Genomic DNA, 18,109 nt, shown 5'->3' with positions numbered 1-18,109 from the left:
ATATGGTTTCCAAATCGGCAAAACCACTCCCGCTTAGTTCTCCATCCTCCAAACGCTTCAAACGTTGCTCACGCACTCTCGCCGCTCTCGCACGGCACGTACGACCAACGTTTATAGAACCAGGTAAGTTGCAAAACTCCCCGCGTCAGCCAACCCGTCGCGCGGCGCCGGGACAGCTTCCGGTTTGGTGGCGCTGGCGGCGCAACAAGCTTCCGCTAGCAGACGAAAACGCGTAGTCTGCGTGGCAAACGCCGGGGCAGCCGTTCAGAAAGGCTCGGTTGTTTACTCGCCGACTGTATATTATCGCGATTTTTCGTTGCGCTGCCGCTGCAATGTAAAACTGAGTAATATTTAGCAGCGGTAAGGCAATCAGTAAAGCTATGGCTTTCAAGACCGTCCAAGATAACTGACGCTTCACGTAGAAAACAGCGCTACGAGACGGGACAAAGAAAGGGCACAACACAGCGCTGTGTTTGTGCCCTTTCTTTGTCCCGTCTCGTAGCGCTGTTTTCTACGTGAAGTCATGCACCAACCAGCCCAAATCCGTACCCAACTGACGCTTGATAGCATAGCATACGAGTCTGTCCATTACCCTATAAGAAATTAACTATATATATGGCGCATTCTCGTAGCGTAATTATTTAGCTAAAGCGGATGCTTGGGCGTGTTGGTACTTATATCTTTTCATTTTTGACTGTGCAAGTATTGCGTGGTGTTAACGAATAAATCTTTGTGTAATCCTTTTTCTGGTGCTCCGTAGTTTTTCGCGCTATTTTTTTTTCGATAATTCTTCACTTTCACTTTTTTTGAAGTGAGGATTTTCACTTTGTACCGCGGCTGTCGTTACTTGTAATTATTGAGTGGTGAAATCGCCGAGTGTGTACTGCACGCCACAATTTCAGTCCTGCTACAGAAAGAAAAATTGTATTTATTTTTCGCACGTAATGCAGAGAAACATTTTTCAGATATTGCATGTATGGTGTGATGCACACAAACGGCACAACTTATTTACAGTCTCAGGCATTAAACCCTATCAAGACAGCTCTAATTAACTGTAAAAAATTATTACAGCACACTTTTTAGAATCACTCAAATCAAGGCAAGTTCGGGAATATCTTTGGAACGCAATCTTTGACGAGGCTCCTTTCCGCTGGCGATTTCAACCTTAATTCTTATCGTTGACCGTGTGAGTGAAAGTCTTCAGGATGTCTTCCTCGTGAATGTGCATATCACATACAAGTGATATGTCGGACAGTTTCTTGTCCATACGAGGAATGGCGCGATCCCACGTCGCTCGCTGGTCAAGGTCACGCGGGCACAAATAGGTTACCAACCGTCTCGTATTTCGCGGGACTGTCCCGACTTTTCATACAGCGTTGCGAGCCGTCCCTGTCGGGACAGCTATATGTCCCGGATTTATTCCGTACCGTCCAGTTAGAACTTTTTATGTGATCCAACGCACGCCCGACAACGCGCGTCACGCTCCAGAACACAAAGTTCTCACGAATAGCACGCACGAAGCAATGTTGCGGTGGCTAGCGGTGGCTGCGAAGGGCTTCAGTTACTTCTCTGAACTTCTGTGCGAAACGCGACAACTTTTACGGATACATTCTCCAGCAAGAGGAAGTGTCGCGAGCAGCACGTAGCCAGCTGAAGAGGCCGAACCATTGAACCCCCCCCCCCCTCGACCCGTCCCGACTCCCCTTGAAGAGTTGGTAACCCTAGGCACAAAAGAAATGTCGGGGTGTCTCGGAACAGAATGTCGCCATGGTGAAGACACCAGCATATCCGAAGCACAACAGAAAACGCCAAGCTGTTTGCGCAGAAAGCAGCCTCCACGGATACTGACGCGACGCGCCGCAACGCCGGCCGGAGTGAGTGAATCCTGTTGCGACAGCAGCGCCACATCTGTCGCTGATGGCGGCGCGCCGCGCGCAACATCGCTCAGTTTTGCAACTGACCTGGTTCTATAAACGTTGCGTACGACAACATATGACAAGGAACAACTAACAACATCCGGCGCGACGGTCGCTCGCGTTCTTGTTTGTTTGTGCGGTTGAAACCAGTTGAAACGCCTATTAGTTAACACATAGTAACATCATTTGGCATGACTGAATTGCGTGAGGTCTTATTTACTTGATGGGTAGCCACACAAGCTGTAACGTGACTTCCTTTCATTGTACAGGTATTATATCGCTACCCTTGGCGCTATCTGAAACAAGAAGCACAACACACTGACTTCCTTAGCAACCATTTCTTAGCAACGACGCCACGACGACGCCGTTATGGCTTCCGTGGACTCGTGATTTGCTTTCTCTAGTTTTCTCGTAGTTTTTCCGAGATGTTGATAAGACGACAAGGTGCCCCTCGGCTATCTCCTAATTGAAGTCACTACGTCTTCGCTGCCATGGCCGCGGCGTCAATGAAGGCGGCTAAATGCGCTATAAGAGCCGAAATGAAGAAACAGCTCAAGGCGATGACAGCAGAGGATAGGCTCCGCCAGTCGAAGATCGTACTGGACAAGGTATTTACTAAACGGCATATTTGAATAAGACACGACGTACGTTCCCCTAGTCGTGTGCCGCAACTGACTGTTGTCACTTGCAGTTTGTAAACCATCGCCGCTACAAGGCAAGTAACCGAATATCCATTTTTTGAACATGGAGACGGAAGTTTCGACGGAGCCCATCATTCGACATATCATCAATGACGGCAAGGAGTGTTTCATTCCAAAATACGAGTAAGCCGTAGCGCACTTTTTCTTTGTCAGCGTTCTTGTGTGGAACATTTCTCCCGGCGATATTTACGAAAGAGCTGTGGTTTCGCTTTCAAACTGCAGCGATCAGTCACGGCAAATGGACATGGTCAAACTTTCATCGCTCGAAGAACTAGAGAAGCTGCCAATGACGAAGTGGCGTATCAAGCAGCACACCGATTTCGATCCGCGTGAGGAAGCGCTTGTTACTGGTGAAAATGTTACACACTGCCACAAGAACTTTTTTTTTTAATTTGATCTTCGCAGGTGATGTGTACACCTTAGTAGCAAATACGTGGCTTATTAACTCGGATGCGAACTCCTTATCAATGTTGACAAATGCGTATTTTATGTTTTATACTTGAGTTGGCAACTGCACTGACCATATGAAAGGATACATTATACATTTTGTAAGAAGACATGGAATGTGCAGAAACTTTTGCGTGTATGAACAATGAAAAGCCATTGCACGTAAATGAAATCAAGATGCATACAGGCTGACAGAGTTGCGCAGAATGTGCATCACCAACAAAATCACTGGCGCATTGCTAACCTTGTGATGATGTGACGGACCAAATTCTGTGCATATGTTTTCTATACCAAGTGGTGTGGAGGAAGCGCTGGCTATAATCCCTTATCTTTATTTCAAGGTATCACACAGCAGATATGCACTCGAACTTCATTTATTAAACAGTTGTGTACTACATCTGGTGCATTGTATCCAAGTGGTTTGACTTATTCACATCAGCCTGTGTGAAGATGCCCGCTATGGTGCTTTGCTGCTAAGCACAAATACGTGGATTTGATTTCTGGCCATGGCAGCCGCATTTTGATGAATGTGAAATGTAAAAACCCTGTGTTTTAAAAGAATCTCAGGTCGTGAAAAGTAATGTGGGCCGGTATTTTGTAGCGATGCCTTTTCTGTTGCTGACGCCTCTTCGTATTCCTCACGCCTGAACAATGGTCGTAGCGACGGTTATCAACTTTATCAGTCATGTGCGAGTGGTGGATAATAATTAAGACTAGCATAGGATCAGGCATAATGCATCGCTACAAAATACTGGCCCAGAAACTCCCACTATGGCATACCTTGTATTCATATTGTAGTTTGGCATGTGAAATCCTGGAAGATAGAAAGGAGCTAATTTGCACTAAAGGAGCTAAGGTGAGCTACTTGTCTGACTCGAAACGTGGCGTCTTAACCATGTGAAGTACCTATACTCGCGGACAACTTTTCTTGGCAATGAAGCAAAGGCTATAGTGCCAAATTGCGCGTATCCTACCGCTAATGAACGTAGTCCCACAGTTGCGTCCATATTTTCTGTAAGACATAAAAAATACTCCTTCATTTTCTACATGTAGCTGTTAGAGACAGGACACAGCACACACCAGCGAGATACTTTATACATTGTCCTTTGCGTTTTTGCACGCGCGTCGGAAAGTCGCACCTTTTACGTGTGCCTTAAATGCTAAGCGGCGTCTGCGTTGATATGCAACGCTGATTGCGAGCAGCCATCACTTTCCACAGAGGTACGAAACGCGCGCCAAGCCAGACTACTTCATGTAGGAGTGCCGTGCAGAGCCCATAGCTTTCCCTTCATTGCCAAGAAAAATTGTCCGCAAGTATAGCAATGTTTTGCCAGCTCGTTATGTTTCTTTCCTCTTTAACTTCACCCCTCTCCCCTTTATTCTTTTAATATAGGTGGCATTGACCTTCTTGTGGTGCCCGCTGTAGCCTTCACAGCACAGGGTGCCCGTCTGGGCCATGGAAAAGGATACTACGATATCTACTACAGTCGATGCCTCAAAGCGCAAGCACAGAGCCTTACACTATAGGCCTCTGCTTTCGCCAACAGCTCGTGCCATCCATACCATTAGACAACCATGACATGATTGTTGATGAGGTTTCCATGCTTGATTGATGACAGGGTTCTTAGTTTTGTGATGTCGCGTTTATTTTGCTATTGTCACTGTTAATGATATGCGATGGGTATAAAACAGGGATATACATATTTTTAAAAAATACTGTGTATTCATGCAGCCCTTTTAAAATGCACATAATGGTATCTCTCGATTGGTGCAGCCCTCACTGAGTGGGACAGATGCATGTGAGCACAACATCTGTTTTAGAGAAACAGTCTAGGAAGCATCAGCGTCATGATCAAATCACAATGATATTATAACTATAGGTGTAGTGGCTATGACATAAAATTAAACGGCAGAGAAGTAGCCGCTTAATTTGGTGGAGAATTTACACCAGAAATATTATAATGTGAGCAAGAGTGTTCTAGCGACCTTCCTGTACTGTTATTTACACTAGCTGAAAATTATGAATGATGGTTAGTTTCTTACTATACTATTTACCTATGGGTGATAAAACAGGGATATATACATAGCCAGTGTAGTGACTATGGCATAAATTAAACGGCAGAGAAGTAGCCGTTTAATTTGGTGAGAATTTACACCAGAAATATTTTAATGTGAGCAAGAGAGTTCTAGCCACCTTCCTGTACTGTTATTTACACTAGCTGAAAATTATGGATAGGTGGTTAGTTTTTTACTATACTTTTACCTATGGTAATCAACAGGGATATACACACTTTTTAAAAAATATTGTGTTCATGCAGTCCTTTGCAAATTGCACATAATGGTACATCTCAATTGGTGCAACTCTCACTGATTGGGAAAGATGCACGTGAGCACATCTGCTTTGAGAATAGAGTATCCAAGAAACTAAGCATCTATTCATAATTTTCAGTTAGTGTAAATAACAGCCTGAAGTTGACTAGAACGCTCTTGTTCGGAGTAAAATATTGTTGTAATTCTCACCCAAATAATTGCTACTTCTCTGGCTTTTAACTTACTGCGCCATAGCTACATGTATGCCATAGCGACATATATGTATAGAAATAGTTTGTTTCATGTACTACACACTCATGTAATAATACAGTTAAGCTCAACAACATACGTGCAGATGGGGCAATTTTCACTCAGCAGAAATCTCCTGCTCTTAGAGTCAAGTCTTCACCATGTTCTTCCCCATGAATAATAAAACATAAATGCATCAATCAGACTTTTGCAAGCAGTAAATGGAAGATACTATTGTCTCGTAGAGACTGTACAGTTGGAAGCCTATGAAACTAAACAAAGGTAGGCGCCAAAGGCAGACCAGAAAATAGCTGAAATACTAGAAATAGCTGATATACCAAAAATGGAAACAAGAAAGTAAAGGCACTGAGCTGTGCTCCTCCTAAGCTTTCAGAAGCAGTGCTGTTCTTTACTCCTTCCCGAAAACCCCTCCAGTAACGAAAAAAAAAAAGCAATGGAATGAAGGGAAAGATCAGTGCACACATTATAGCTCTGTATGGAGCGTGGAATTAAATGCTCTTCAACATTTGCAACGTTTAATCTGTTGCAATATATTTCTCGAAGAAAAATTAATCGGCGAAAGACAACTTGGGCTAGATCTGGGCCACAGACCAGTTAAACAAAACTGTTTAAAAAAAAAAAAAAGTATGGCCTCCGAGATTCTGTTCAATAAAAAAAGCATCCAAAAATGTTTGGGTAGTTTTTTTTTTATTCCAAGCGCTTTCTGTAAATATAAACCAACAATTTTTTTTAATATTAGAGCAATATAAAATTAGTAGGTTGAATAACACTTTCATTGCTATCATCATCATTGTCGAAGTCTCCATGTTTAAATGGAATGCAGCTGCTGCTGCGGCCCTGCGGCAGTTTTCTCGGGTGAGTGATCAAAATCTGCACGCATCTGATGGTTTCAGCCGCAACAGAACGACAGCTTGTCCGCTCTACCGTTCCTGATACCCTGTTCTTATTGCGTATGTTAGTATTTGTTGTCTCGCTGACCGTGTTTATTATGTTCATCCACGGTTTGTCATGTGCACCTTGATTTGATCCGCACTGCTCAGTTTTGCGCCTCTGTGTAACTCCCGCGTGCTATCTTCACTGCCATGAAAAATTGCAACAGAGGTCGATTACATAGAGCGCATTCGTGACATGTTTGGGGTTCGCTGCAGATCTCAAGGTGACCGCACACATTTGCTCACTGTCGACATAAACCCTGTCTATGCTTTACCAGTGAAGAGCTTAGGCACTCGACTGCTGATCTGGAGGTCGCAGGATGGGATCGCGCCCGCGTCGGCCGCATTTCGATGGAGACGAAATGCGAGAAGCCCATGTACATAGATTTAGGTGCACATTAAGGAACACCAGATGGTCAAAATTTCCGGAGCCCTTCACTACGGCATCCCTCATAATCATATCGTGGTTTTGGGGCGTAAAAACGCAACAATTATTCAGAGCTAACGCTAAACGTGCGTAGAGTGGACCGAAAACGAATTCGCCTTTCTTTTTTGCAGGCATGCACGAGTAGTTCAACTGTCTACCATGACGTCCTTATATAGGAGGTGAGTCGAAACTCGAGCTGTACATAGCAGAGACACTAATGATGAAAAATCTGAGATCCAACACAGAAGCGATTTGGTGAACGTCAACTTTCTGATAAGTGCTTGCTTGGTGTAAATAACAGAATTCCTTGTGCTGCATTTCTGATACACCCTGTTTTCATTTACATAGAGATCATTATTGTCACGCTAAACGGATCAGACTGCTCGGTGACCACGTTTCCTGATGGTCACCACTACGCATCATGGGGCACCATAAACTCTAGGTAAGTGCCAGCGCTTATGTCTTGTGTCAAAAGTACTTGCTGTGATGATCAATAGAGCAATCCAACACCGAAGTGTACTTGAGGAGAATTAAGCTTTCCTGATGCTGCTTCTGTTGAGAGTTTAGGATCATAATGCTTTTGTTTTTCTGAAAGCCTGTTTTCGGTTTTCAGCACAAGTACGAACAAACTGGAGTGGAGCGATGGCAAACTCCTTGCCAAGAAAACACCATGAGAAGGACTCAAAGATGTGCAGGTAGAAGACGGTTTACGTGCTACTTGAGAAGAGCTTAATGAAAACTAACAGACAATCAAGCCAAGGAAAGCATAGGGTATGTTATATGTGGTAATTGTGACATAAATGAGAAGAAATTAAAGTCGACGAAAAGATAACTTGCTGCTGGTAGGGACCGAACCTGCAATCTTCGAATAACACGTTCGATGCGCTACCAGTTGAGCAACGACGAATGAGCTTCCACTTCTTTCGTTCATTCATAGCAAGGGTTTGTTCTGGCAGACTTCATGCCTTCAATTAGCACGCAGGGATTATTGATCAGCTGCCAGCTCATAAAAAAACAGGTCACATGCTACGTGACGCCAGCAGGCAGAAAAAGTGTTCCACACTCGCTGTCATGGCTAGATCTGCACTAAGTAACACTTCCAGGTTAAAATGAGCAGATATGCCTATAAGGTGGACGGGAAGATGACCGCCGTCGTAGCTTAATTGGTAGAGAATCGGACGCGTTATTCGAAGGTCACAGATTCGAACCCTGCCGGCGGCAAGTTTCATTTCGTCCACTTTAATTTTTCTCATTTATATCACAATTGCTACTAATAACATCCCCTATGCTTTCCTTGGCTTGATTGTCTGTTAGTTCTCTGTGTTGTCTAATCTAACACAGGAAAAACGAGCTCTTGGGGAGGGCTTGAAGCATTGAGAGTAGGACTATGTGTGAGGACATTCCTGGATCAAAGTTTTGAGTAGTCAAACGACTGAGGTTGCAGCACGTAAGGAAGCCCTGACATTCCGAGGTTTAAAGGGATCCTGAAACATTTTGATGACGTTTCATGAAAGGATTCAGTTGTAGTGCAAGTCCTTAGGATCAGGGATCACCTTTGGGTGCATAGGAGGGCTCGAACTGCAGAATGAATCATTGCTTTTAATTTGCTTATAGTAATGTGTGTGTAAAATCAGGCACTTAAACATGAGGTGAGCTATCGACTTGCGATTACAACATAGTAAAATACAAAAACTGAAAATGAAAGGAACTTGGGTTGACCGTGCTGATAGCATTGCATGAGCATGGTTTCTGCACACATCCAAGGAATGGCTGTACTACATAACGTTGGAGCTTAGTACAGTGGTCCTTGGTGCAGCTCTGTGGGAGGCAGTTACTCTTGTTGTCATCTTGTTGTCAGGAGGTCCATGATTCTTGGTGGAGTGGTGTGCATGTAACTTTTACACATCACCTTCACTGTCTCGCAAAAAGGGACTAGAGAGCCTGCTTACATGATACATATTCACGACATACTCGTTGCGTGCTGCAAATCGCTAGGTGAAGGCTTACATTTCCTTCATTTAGTAACAGTATGATGCTTGGTTATGTTGTACAAGTGTAGAGCCTATGCCTAATGTGCATAGAGGGGTGTGAATGTGTCACCTTTTGGTTTTTCAGATAGGCACGAGTTCTTCATGGTGGGAATCCTGAAGACTGCTACTCTCGGCAGTGCCATCTAGGAATTATTGTGAGTACTGTTGTCGTGCGCTATTTTTGTGTATCTGAGTGTTATTAGTTACCATGGTTTGTGTAACTCATCCGGGCATATATTCAAGTGATGAAAAACCTGAGATCCAACACAGAAGTGCTTTGGTGAATGTCAACTTTCTGATGAGTGCTTGCTAGACTGTTGACTATTTCGATTCCTTGGACTGCATTGTTTGACATGCCTTTTCATTTTCTTTTATGTAGAGGCCAATGTTATTGCAATGGATGTGATTTAGCATTGCTCGTGTTTCCCAAGGGTTTGCTACAAAAGCACCAGGAGACAAGATGACTTAGGTAGGTGCCAGCACTTCTTGTTGTGCTCAACGTGTTTATTGTGATGATTAGTAGAGCAATCCAACACCGAAATGTACTTGAGGAAAATTGTTTTACTGATTTTGCTTTCTTGAGAGTGTAGGGTTAAAATGAGTTTGTGTATTTAAAGACCTATTTTTTTTTTTTTACAGCATCGTATCGTATGCAAGTGTGACTGCCCTTTCTGTGAAGGTGAGCACAGCGTTCTTAATTTAGCTAGATCAGAATGAATTGTTAAAGGGGCTCGCAACACTTTTTCAGCATGGCCGAAAACGTTGCTGATTGGAATTCACAATTTTTAAAAGTCTGCTAAAAATTGGTTTCTCTTCTTTCGACAAATGATGCCTTAAACCCAAATGACCGTGCCATAAACACAATGTCCACGGCCATTGGCTGATTTGAGCATCGTAAGCTGCATAGTTACCGCTGCCGCCACAAGGTGTCGCGGCAGGCCGTGCGCTCACTCACATCACTCTGAAAGTAAGCTGCGGGTTTGAAGGGGAAAAAAACGAGCGCTCAAGGTCGAACGATCTATACCTGGCGACAACTTTCTGTGGCAGCACAGCTAAAGCTACGTGGGCGGAGCTTCTGCACATGTGTTACCACGCCAAGTAGTCCGTTCGCGGGTGATTTCGGTTTTGGTTTCGCGAGCGCATAGAACATGTGCGTTTTCATCCAAGTATTCATGGCTCATGATGTTATTTCGTAATTTATGCAGATAGTTTACTCACGGATGTAATCGAAATCTACCACATGACTTGATATACTTAAGGATGCAGCACACATACCTGGTATCACTGCTGAGCTTCTGCAAATCAAATAATGTAACGCTGTGCTAGCGGTTCAAGTCCAGTGCAAAGCGAGCACCATTTAGTATTGTTACATTTCTTTTTTGGGAAAGCGATAGAACATTTTGTATGCGAAGGAACGCAGGAATCAGCCTTATTAAAGCGGTCGGTTTTACTTTTCAAATAAAAAAAGAAAAAGCCTGGCCCAGCAGTAACTGCCCAATGGAAGTCTTACGCAAAGGTAACAAGCCATTTTCTGAATTTCGGTGCACACAGGTCGGCATCGTCGTTTTCCTACATTTGGAGATGCAATAACTTTCTGGAGACGCTCACGTTAAATTGACAGGGGACGCGAAGGCATCGAAAAGCAGCGGATATCTTGGCTATGACCGGTCAGGAGCGGGCGTCTCACGTTTGCGATTACAAACGGGTGAACGCGCTCCTTACTCCCGTGGTCAAGAATGCTTTTTTTTTTTCACATTGAAAATCAAGCTGTCAGTTAATAGACATGAAAGCGTCTGTTGCCGAGGCAAAGCTGTGCACGGGTGATTTTTCACCGTAAATCGCTCTCATAGCAAAGCGCCAAAACGCCTCCCGCCGTAGACGCCGACGGGCACAGTGTTAGACGCAATCTTCGGCTCGATCGTATCAGTAATAGTAGGCGACCAAAATACCGACCATGTATGCAACGCAATTTATGAAATGGGCCACTTATTTTACGTACTGTTTCCAATCGCAGTTTTGCTTTCAAACGGCTCTTCTTGCTGAAGACTTGCAGGTCGCCGTCGTCACTGTCAAGGTAGCTATCGCGATGAGAGAACCACTTGCGATGGTGGTATCACTTGCACACTTCTTTCTCGGTGATAGTATGGGCAAATCAACAAAATAATTCACAACGCAACGCTGTCTTCGTTTCTTCTGGTCGATGAACACAGATCACCTAATGAACACGCGCTTATGCTCACTTGCAAGGTTCGATGTGCACCTGTTGCAGCCGAGTGACGCCATCGTTGTTAGTGGGGACGGAAAACGTGAAATGGACACTAGAAAACTTGAAAACTCGAAAGAGCAAAATCGCAAATTTTTTACGGGATATTCGTTCTTGCTTTCAATGCAACCAATCTTGAACGTAATACCTATTTCTTTTCTTTTTATTTTAGCTTTTATGCTACGTATTCAACAAAAGCTAGCGTTCGCGGACTACATACAGAAGCGTAGTAAAAAAGTGCGTGGTTCGGTTGCGTAGCCTTCGCTGTGCTGCGACAGAAAGTTGTCGCCAGGTATAGCTTCTTGTCCCATTGTCATCCCCCTGCCTCTGCATACCGTAAAATTCCGAGCAAGCCCGCCCCCAACGAAGTCAAAATTGCTGGCAAAGTGGGGGAGGGGGCTATCTCGGAACGGCATCAAAATGCAAGATGGCGGCAAAATTTTCGGGACAGAAAAAAAAACGCAGTGCGCATGGATTAAATTTTATTACAGTGAACTTTATTTAGGCCCAGGATTTGTTTAGCTTTTAATCGCTTTCAAAACCATCGAAAGACTCCTCCAAGTCAGTTGCAAAAAACAGGTCGCAGCATTCCGCTTGAAGTCCGCCGCGGTCTTCTGGCACCCACAGCTCCAACAACGGCCAGTCCGCTGTGCAGGTCGCCGTCCTCCGAGCCATCGAGCGCGTTACTAATGCCACATCCCTTGAAGGACCGTGCCACTGCCTCCTCAGGTACAGCGGCCCACGCCTCGGCAACAAAATCGAGCAGATGTTGCCGCAACGGCTTCTTCAAGTTTCCTTTCGGTGTTCGCGCTTCCTCACGCATATACTGCTCCCACAAACGCTGCAAGGTGGACTTGAACGGCTTATTCCAATACACGTCAGCAGGCTGCAGGATGCTTGTGCACCCGCAGGCACGTAAAGCACGTTGGTGTCATACTCCTCGAAGGCATTTGTGGCGGCTTGTGTCTTATGGATGGGCGCCTGGTCCAACACTAGTAAGTGTCGCACGTCATCAACGTTTGGGCCCCAGACTCTCGACAGCCACTCTTGCATTTTCTCCGATGTCATCCAGCCGTTTTTCGTCGCGGTGAGACAAACATTTGCTACGAATGGGAAAAGAGGTCAGCGTTGTGATAAAGCGAACTAGGCGACAATGTGACCCGTCGCCCCCATAAAAAAAAATATTATTCGCACCTGGTATGCGAAGGCTCGCAAAGGCGCTGGCTGGAATTTTTCCGCTTTGCTCCTTGAAGATAATGAAGGCCGGGAGCTTGTGGCCGGCGGTGCAAGCAGCTAGGCAAACCATGAAGCCCCGCTGGGCACATCCAGTGTTCGCAATCCATATGGTGCTTTCACCGACCGCATTGTTCATCCTGTTGGCGGGGTTGTCGATTCGCACCATCGTCGGATCCATGGCCATGGCTATATAGGTTAGCCGTTGCGCCGTCGCAGCGAGTTCGCGGAAGACCAAGAGGCACTTGCTGCCTCCGAAAGTTTCTCTGGCGTCTTGCCAGAGAAACTTTCGGGGGGGCTTGCTCGGAATTTTACGGTAGCTTTCAGCACACTTGCTGGTACAAAAGTAGAGAAAGTGCTTAAAGCATCCGACAAGTCCCTGTAAGTCCGCTCGTACTTCATGGATCCTAAATTTTTACGGCAGTTAATTTGTGAACCAATAAACTCCTTTAATGAAGACATTTGATAATTACTTAAAAAAGTGTTGCACGGCCCCTTGCAGGTGATGAAAAATACTGAGATCCAACACTGATACGAAATGAATTGATTATTCAGCCACTGATATCATTGCAATGCCTGGTCTTAGCAAGGAAGAACACTTTCAGAAGATTTGACACCTATGAAATTTTCAGGGGTTCGATGCTGTAGACCGTGCCACGAAATGGTGAAAGCCTGTTGGTGAGCTCCTTGGTCCTCTTATATGTGCTCTTTTTAACTTGGGAAGAACACGGGACAGCTTCGTGAAGTTTTTCTTAAATTTCTTTCAGCATTCTTGCTGTGATACATCTGCAAGAACTAAGCAATGCCATGGATGTCCATGTTCTGCACTGAAGATCCTGTCTCTGCAGAGAATGTGTGTTCGCCTCTGATGCAACTGTTAATAGGCACTTGTAGATGGCTTGCATGTGCATTGGTGGGTGCCATTCTAGAGCACTAGAGTTGGACTTTAGCAGATTAGGTCAAAACGAGCGTTTGTTCTGCTGGTGTTCCTCTGGCATAGCGGCTACAGTCTTCCGAGTGCAAGCTGCCTGTTGTACTGGTAGACAAGGATGTCACTTGGCATGTATAATACAGCCATTTATGCAGCTGCAGTGTTCTGTGAAGTAGGTTTTCAATGTTGCTGTAATGCTTGCAGAATTGGCTTGCAAACCCTGCCTATTTGGCATTATTTGCACAGTATTATCTAGCTAGTGGCCGTGTGCGCTGCAGCTGTATCATTTGTATTTCCCTCTCGTTTGTGTGGCAATGTCATAATATTTGTTGGCAGGGGGCCAAGCGAATCGCTTTCTTGCACTTTGAGTCGGATGACTTTGGCGATTTGAAAGTTTCTTTCGCTTGTTTATTTCCACTTTTGTGTGTGCCTTCGTCTGAGCTCTGTTTGAGCTCTATTTGCATGCTTTTTGCCGTTAGTGTTAAACAACGGAGCAAGAATGTTTAGAAAGTGAAACTCTCATCGGTGTGGACGGCCAGTAGCATTAGAAAAGAAACTGGATGTGCCGACGGAGGCGCATGCAGTGTTGCAATGCATGCGGTGTGTAATTCTAGCCACAGCAAGAACGAAAAAAAAAAATCTTATGGCTGGGCTACATGAACGAATGGTAGCAGCACACTTGACCTGTTGCCTTGGCAACCGAATCGGCTGCAAATTACTTTTTGGCCACCAGCGTGATGTATTGCAGAGTTTCCACTCCTGGAATTTTCTTGCTCTGTGGTGTTAACCAGTAGTCTGCATTTTGTTTATGAGCTTCCTCAAAAGGATTCTGCTAATTTCTAAATTGTTATACAGTCGGTGGCTTTTAGCTTGATTTTGCTGTCACATAATGAAACAGTAGATGCTTTTTCAGTTCTTATTTGCTGGGATCCTTTAGAATTTTGTGCTGGTGATGTAGCATAAGTGACAGTGTGTGCAAAATTGCCTTAGTACAAGCTTGTTGCTGTGGTGTAAATGTTATAGTTGTAGCAGATAGGTACACTGCTCCTGCATAAATTATACACTTTCAGTGCTGCTCTTTTCAGCGCTGTTTGTAGTGGCTGGATATGGAGGCACTGCTGATTAGTGTCATTGGCGAGAATATTCTTTCATGACAATTACAAAAGCTTCTTAGCTAATCTAATTTTGCTAAACGTCCTTTACTCCAGCTTACTTAGCGATGTGGTGCTTGCTTTATGTAGTTTTTCATTGTATATATGAATAGAAAACTGCCAGCTTCAGTTAGTTTCTAATGAAAGCCTGTCAATTTTCAATATATATAAAAAAATAGGGAAGGAAGCATTATATTTCAAATTAATATTTAAGTCTTTTATTAGGGTAATAGATATTCAGCAATACAAATAAAGACAAATAAAGAAGTGACTTGATGGCAAGCAACAGAAAGGTTTTAAAGGAGTACTGACACAAAATTATGCATCTTTTCTGTTGCATTAAGTAGCTAATGACCCACTTATCACAGAAACCTTGTTTGCTTGAGTGCAGTACAATTAATTATCTGGAGACACATTTATAGTGCCGAGTTGCAGTTCTGGTTTCGTGTGGCTCCGAAAGAGGCAGGACCGGGTTGGTCATGTAAATACATCTGGCCTCTGCCCGCACAAAACAGTGACGTAAAGCGTGCATGGGAAGGCTTGAATGGCAGTGCTGCGTTGACAAGTGTAGCAGAGAACACATGCAAAAGCATGGAAGTCAACACAAACTTGTGGCATAGGTGGTTGTTGGTTGTTTACATTAAAACGAAGTTGATGTGAATGTTGCGAGGTGCTCTGTCTCGTGTTCAGTGTGCGGCATACACTGCAGAAATTTATGTTAAATACGTTCTTGGCTATACTTGCCATTTAATATCGTGTAATTTTTATTTGGAAATATTTCAGATCTAGAGAGCCTTGGATGGCAAAGCTAAAGGCAGAACGTGTCTGTGTGTCCGCGCAAACTTATCTCGCAAGTTATCTTTCCTTTAAAATTTGTGTCGGTACTCCTTTTAGAATCTTCTCAGACATCTTTTGCCACCGCTATGTTAAAAGGTTGCACATGCATTGTGACTGGGCCACCACATCACGACTACCTGTACCGCTTGGCTCTGTTGTACTGATGAAGATATTAAAGTGCTAATAATTTATCACCTTTTCTCTATAGTCAAGAAGAGCTACCAACAAATTCGCAGAAAATTGTCTGTAGATATTTAACGAGTCGGCTAACGTGGTGAAAGATGATATCCTCGAGGACGGCCCGGCAGCTAGACTCAGTGTTATTCCTTTTGCAGTTTGGCGGTTCTCAAAGGTACATCCGGCCCAGTTTATACAAGCGTATCGGAGGCTGACTGACGAGCAGTGCATGGAGGTGTTTCCTAGTCATCGTGAGAGGTGGCGTGTGCGGACAGTGGTTGAGGCCTTGGAGACTTATCCAACGCAGACCATCCGTGGCATGGCTCAACTCATCGGCATGTCTAAGACTCGTGTGTACGAGACACTAAGAGATGCTTTTTCCAAGCTCGAAGATTATTGTTACTATTGAATAATTACTATTGTTGCCAAAGATGTAAATAAAAGATGCAGAGTAATCCTGTCATGTGTTCAGTCATTCTTAATTATACATCTTAATAGTTCAGTTTTTGATGTTTGCTTAGATGTGAAATTCATTTGAGAACATTTTTTTTTTCAGAACGGGTCCTTCTGCCTTTTCTTTAAAGACACAGCAAAACTTGTAACGCCACTTGGTGTCTTTTAAATCACTGGCTTTTTTTTTTTCAAATTTAAACAAACCATGTTTCTATCTCTATATACCATAGTCGGATACCCAACTTAAGAAGTTCGGAAAGGCCCCGCCCAGACGGCCGAAGCGTGGCAGCCGATCGCCTCCGCGACTACATAATCCCGCTCATGGACTCTGTAATGATTCTCGGAAGGCGGGGTCACTGGCAGTCCGGCTCATGACGTCAGTCCGGAGTGCGTATCCATTGGTGCAGGCTTTTCTTAAGTTGTATCGGACTATAATTCTTGCAATGTTTGAAAAGACTATAGTCATAGTGTGCATAGAAGTAACCCTATAGTGAACTTTGGAGCAAAAAGTCTGCGTCTGCAAGTGTATTAAAACTTATGACTGGTGGCTGCAATACACTGGAACGTTTGGCACATAAAGTAAACACTTAAATCTTACTATTGAAATTTGTTTTCAGCAATATTTGGGTATTATAAGCGCATGGCAATATCTTTATGTAGAACTTGAGTTTCAGCAAATGTCCGTCACTGTCTATTGTGAAATGTCGCCTGCACACTAAGAATTATGGGAGACATTCCATCTGGAAGAGTGCATCTCATGAATCTACATTGAAATCGATAAGCAACTCGATCACTGGATTGATACTGAATGAAGTCAATGCTGCATTTACGTAGTGCCGCCCTCTTCCAGCTTATCACTTTTATCACGTGACTTCTGAGGTGTGACACTTCCGCTGCATCAATTCCGGTGCGCCACTGGTTCACTAAAAAATCACAGCATATCCACGGAGTGAATGATGATGAGTGGGCGAAGCTGCGGAGGTTCATCGGTAAACCGTGAATCTTCCGTGAATTCTGCCCAGTACATCATCACCGACGTGAGATCGGGCGCGTTATACTAAAGGTTCGATGAGTTATGACGACTTGCAGCTCACTTTAATTTTACATGTACGCTGTGAATTTTCATTGTTTAGAAAACCATTGCTTTAGAAAACATCTGGCGTCTTTCGTTAAGCAGCTGGCGTCTTTTCGTATTGCTTTAGAAACATGTGGCGTTCTTTCGTTTTGCTTTTACAAAACATCTGGCGTCTTTCGTTGGTTTATTTCATCAATCAACGGCGTTTTTTTGAACAAAATTTTTATTGTTTAATCACGCACAGGAGAAATCTCACCAGGCACTACCTTGGAGGTAAACAATGGCTGCTAATGGGAATGAGAGACAGAAGAAATCGGCTTTTAGCTAACACTTACACTTCTACTAACGTTGCCTACTGGAACATGCCAATGGCTGCTAATGGGGAATGAGAGACAGAAGAATTCGGCTTTTAGTTAACGCGCACGCTGCGAATTTTTATTGTTCAACAACGCACAGGAAAAATCTCCCACCGGCACCACCTTGGAGGTCAAAGCGTAAGACTTGTTACGGACTACGACTACTACTACTACCACTACTACGACGACGACTACGAGGGACGAACGGGTGCCGCCTTAAGGAGCTTCGCCCTAAAAATAATGTCGCCCGCGTACGAAAACGTACGTGCCGCAGAAATTGGGCAATCTCGCTACTCACCACTGGTCCACTAAAAAATGAAGGAACACACGGGCGGCAAACACCAATGAGCATCGTGCGTGATACGCCAAGCGCACGTGGCAAGCCGGACAATGCATGTCGCGGCAAAAGGACGCGTGTTGCTCAAATGGAAAACTTTAAAGGAGCATATACGCTAAATTCTGGACTGGCATAATGTGCCACCTCGGTGTCGTGTGCTAAACAGCTTCGCTGGTTATTGACCTTAAATTCACAGAGTGAAATGGCTCCCCAATTTTTATGAGGTTTCTTGTAACCGACCATTGAAGTCGAAACGATGACTG

At 44.2% G+C, this 18,109-nt stretch overlaps 1 protein-coding gene, 1 long non-coding RNA gene and 1 pseudogene across 4 annotated transcripts; 2 read left to right on the top strand and 1 right to left on the bottom strand.

Moving 5' to 3' along the window:
* Positions 1–2,239: 2,239 nt before the first annotated feature.
* Positions 2,240–4,715, top strand: LOC119376455 (5-formyltetrahydrofolate cyclo-ligase-like). Its single transcript, XM_037646271.2, is given in 6 exon segments — positions 2,240–2,524; positions 2,608–2,653; positions 2,656–2,740; positions 2,840–2,967; positions 4,458–4,562; positions 4,565–4,715. Coding segments are annotated over 6 exon segments (594 nt in total). The 5' UTR covers positions 2,240–2,407; the 3' UTR covers positions 4,678–4,715.
* A 1,732-nt stretch (positions 4,716–6,447) lies between these two features.
* On the top strand, positions 6,448–16,080 carry LOC119376457 (uncharacterized). 3 transcript variants are annotated; one of them, XR_005180574.2, is made up of 8 exons: positions 6,448–6,499; positions 7,135–7,182; positions 7,352–7,445; positions 7,617–7,698; positions 9,119–9,188; positions 9,413–9,502; positions 9,673–9,712; positions 15,784–16,080. It is a non-coding gene; the product is annotated as an uncharacterized LOC119376457 (long non-coding RNA). The 3 variants fall into 3 exon arrangements; XR_007414587.1 differs by having other exon boundaries at positions 6,495–6,594; XR_005180573.2 differs by lacking the exons at positions 6,448–6,499; positions 15,784–16,080 and adding an exon at positions 13,162–13,194 and having other exon boundaries at positions 6,932–7,182.
* LOC119376456 (uncharacterized) lies at positions 11,822–12,433 on the bottom strand (annotated as a pseudogene).
* Positions 16,081–18,109: the final 2,029 nt, after the last annotated feature.

Source organism: Rhipicephalus sanguineus, unplaced genomic scaffold (assembly GCF_013339695.2).
Source record: "Rhipicephalus sanguineus isolate Rsan-2018 unplaced genomic scaffold, BIME_Rsan_1.4 Seq12085, whole genome shotgun sequence".
NCBI lineage: Eukaryota > Metazoa > Arthropoda > Arachnida > Ixodida > Ixodidae > Rhipicephalus > Rhipicephalus sanguineus.
Note: the sequence above shows the minus strand (reverse complement) of the source record. Positions and strands in the feature narration are given on the sequence as shown.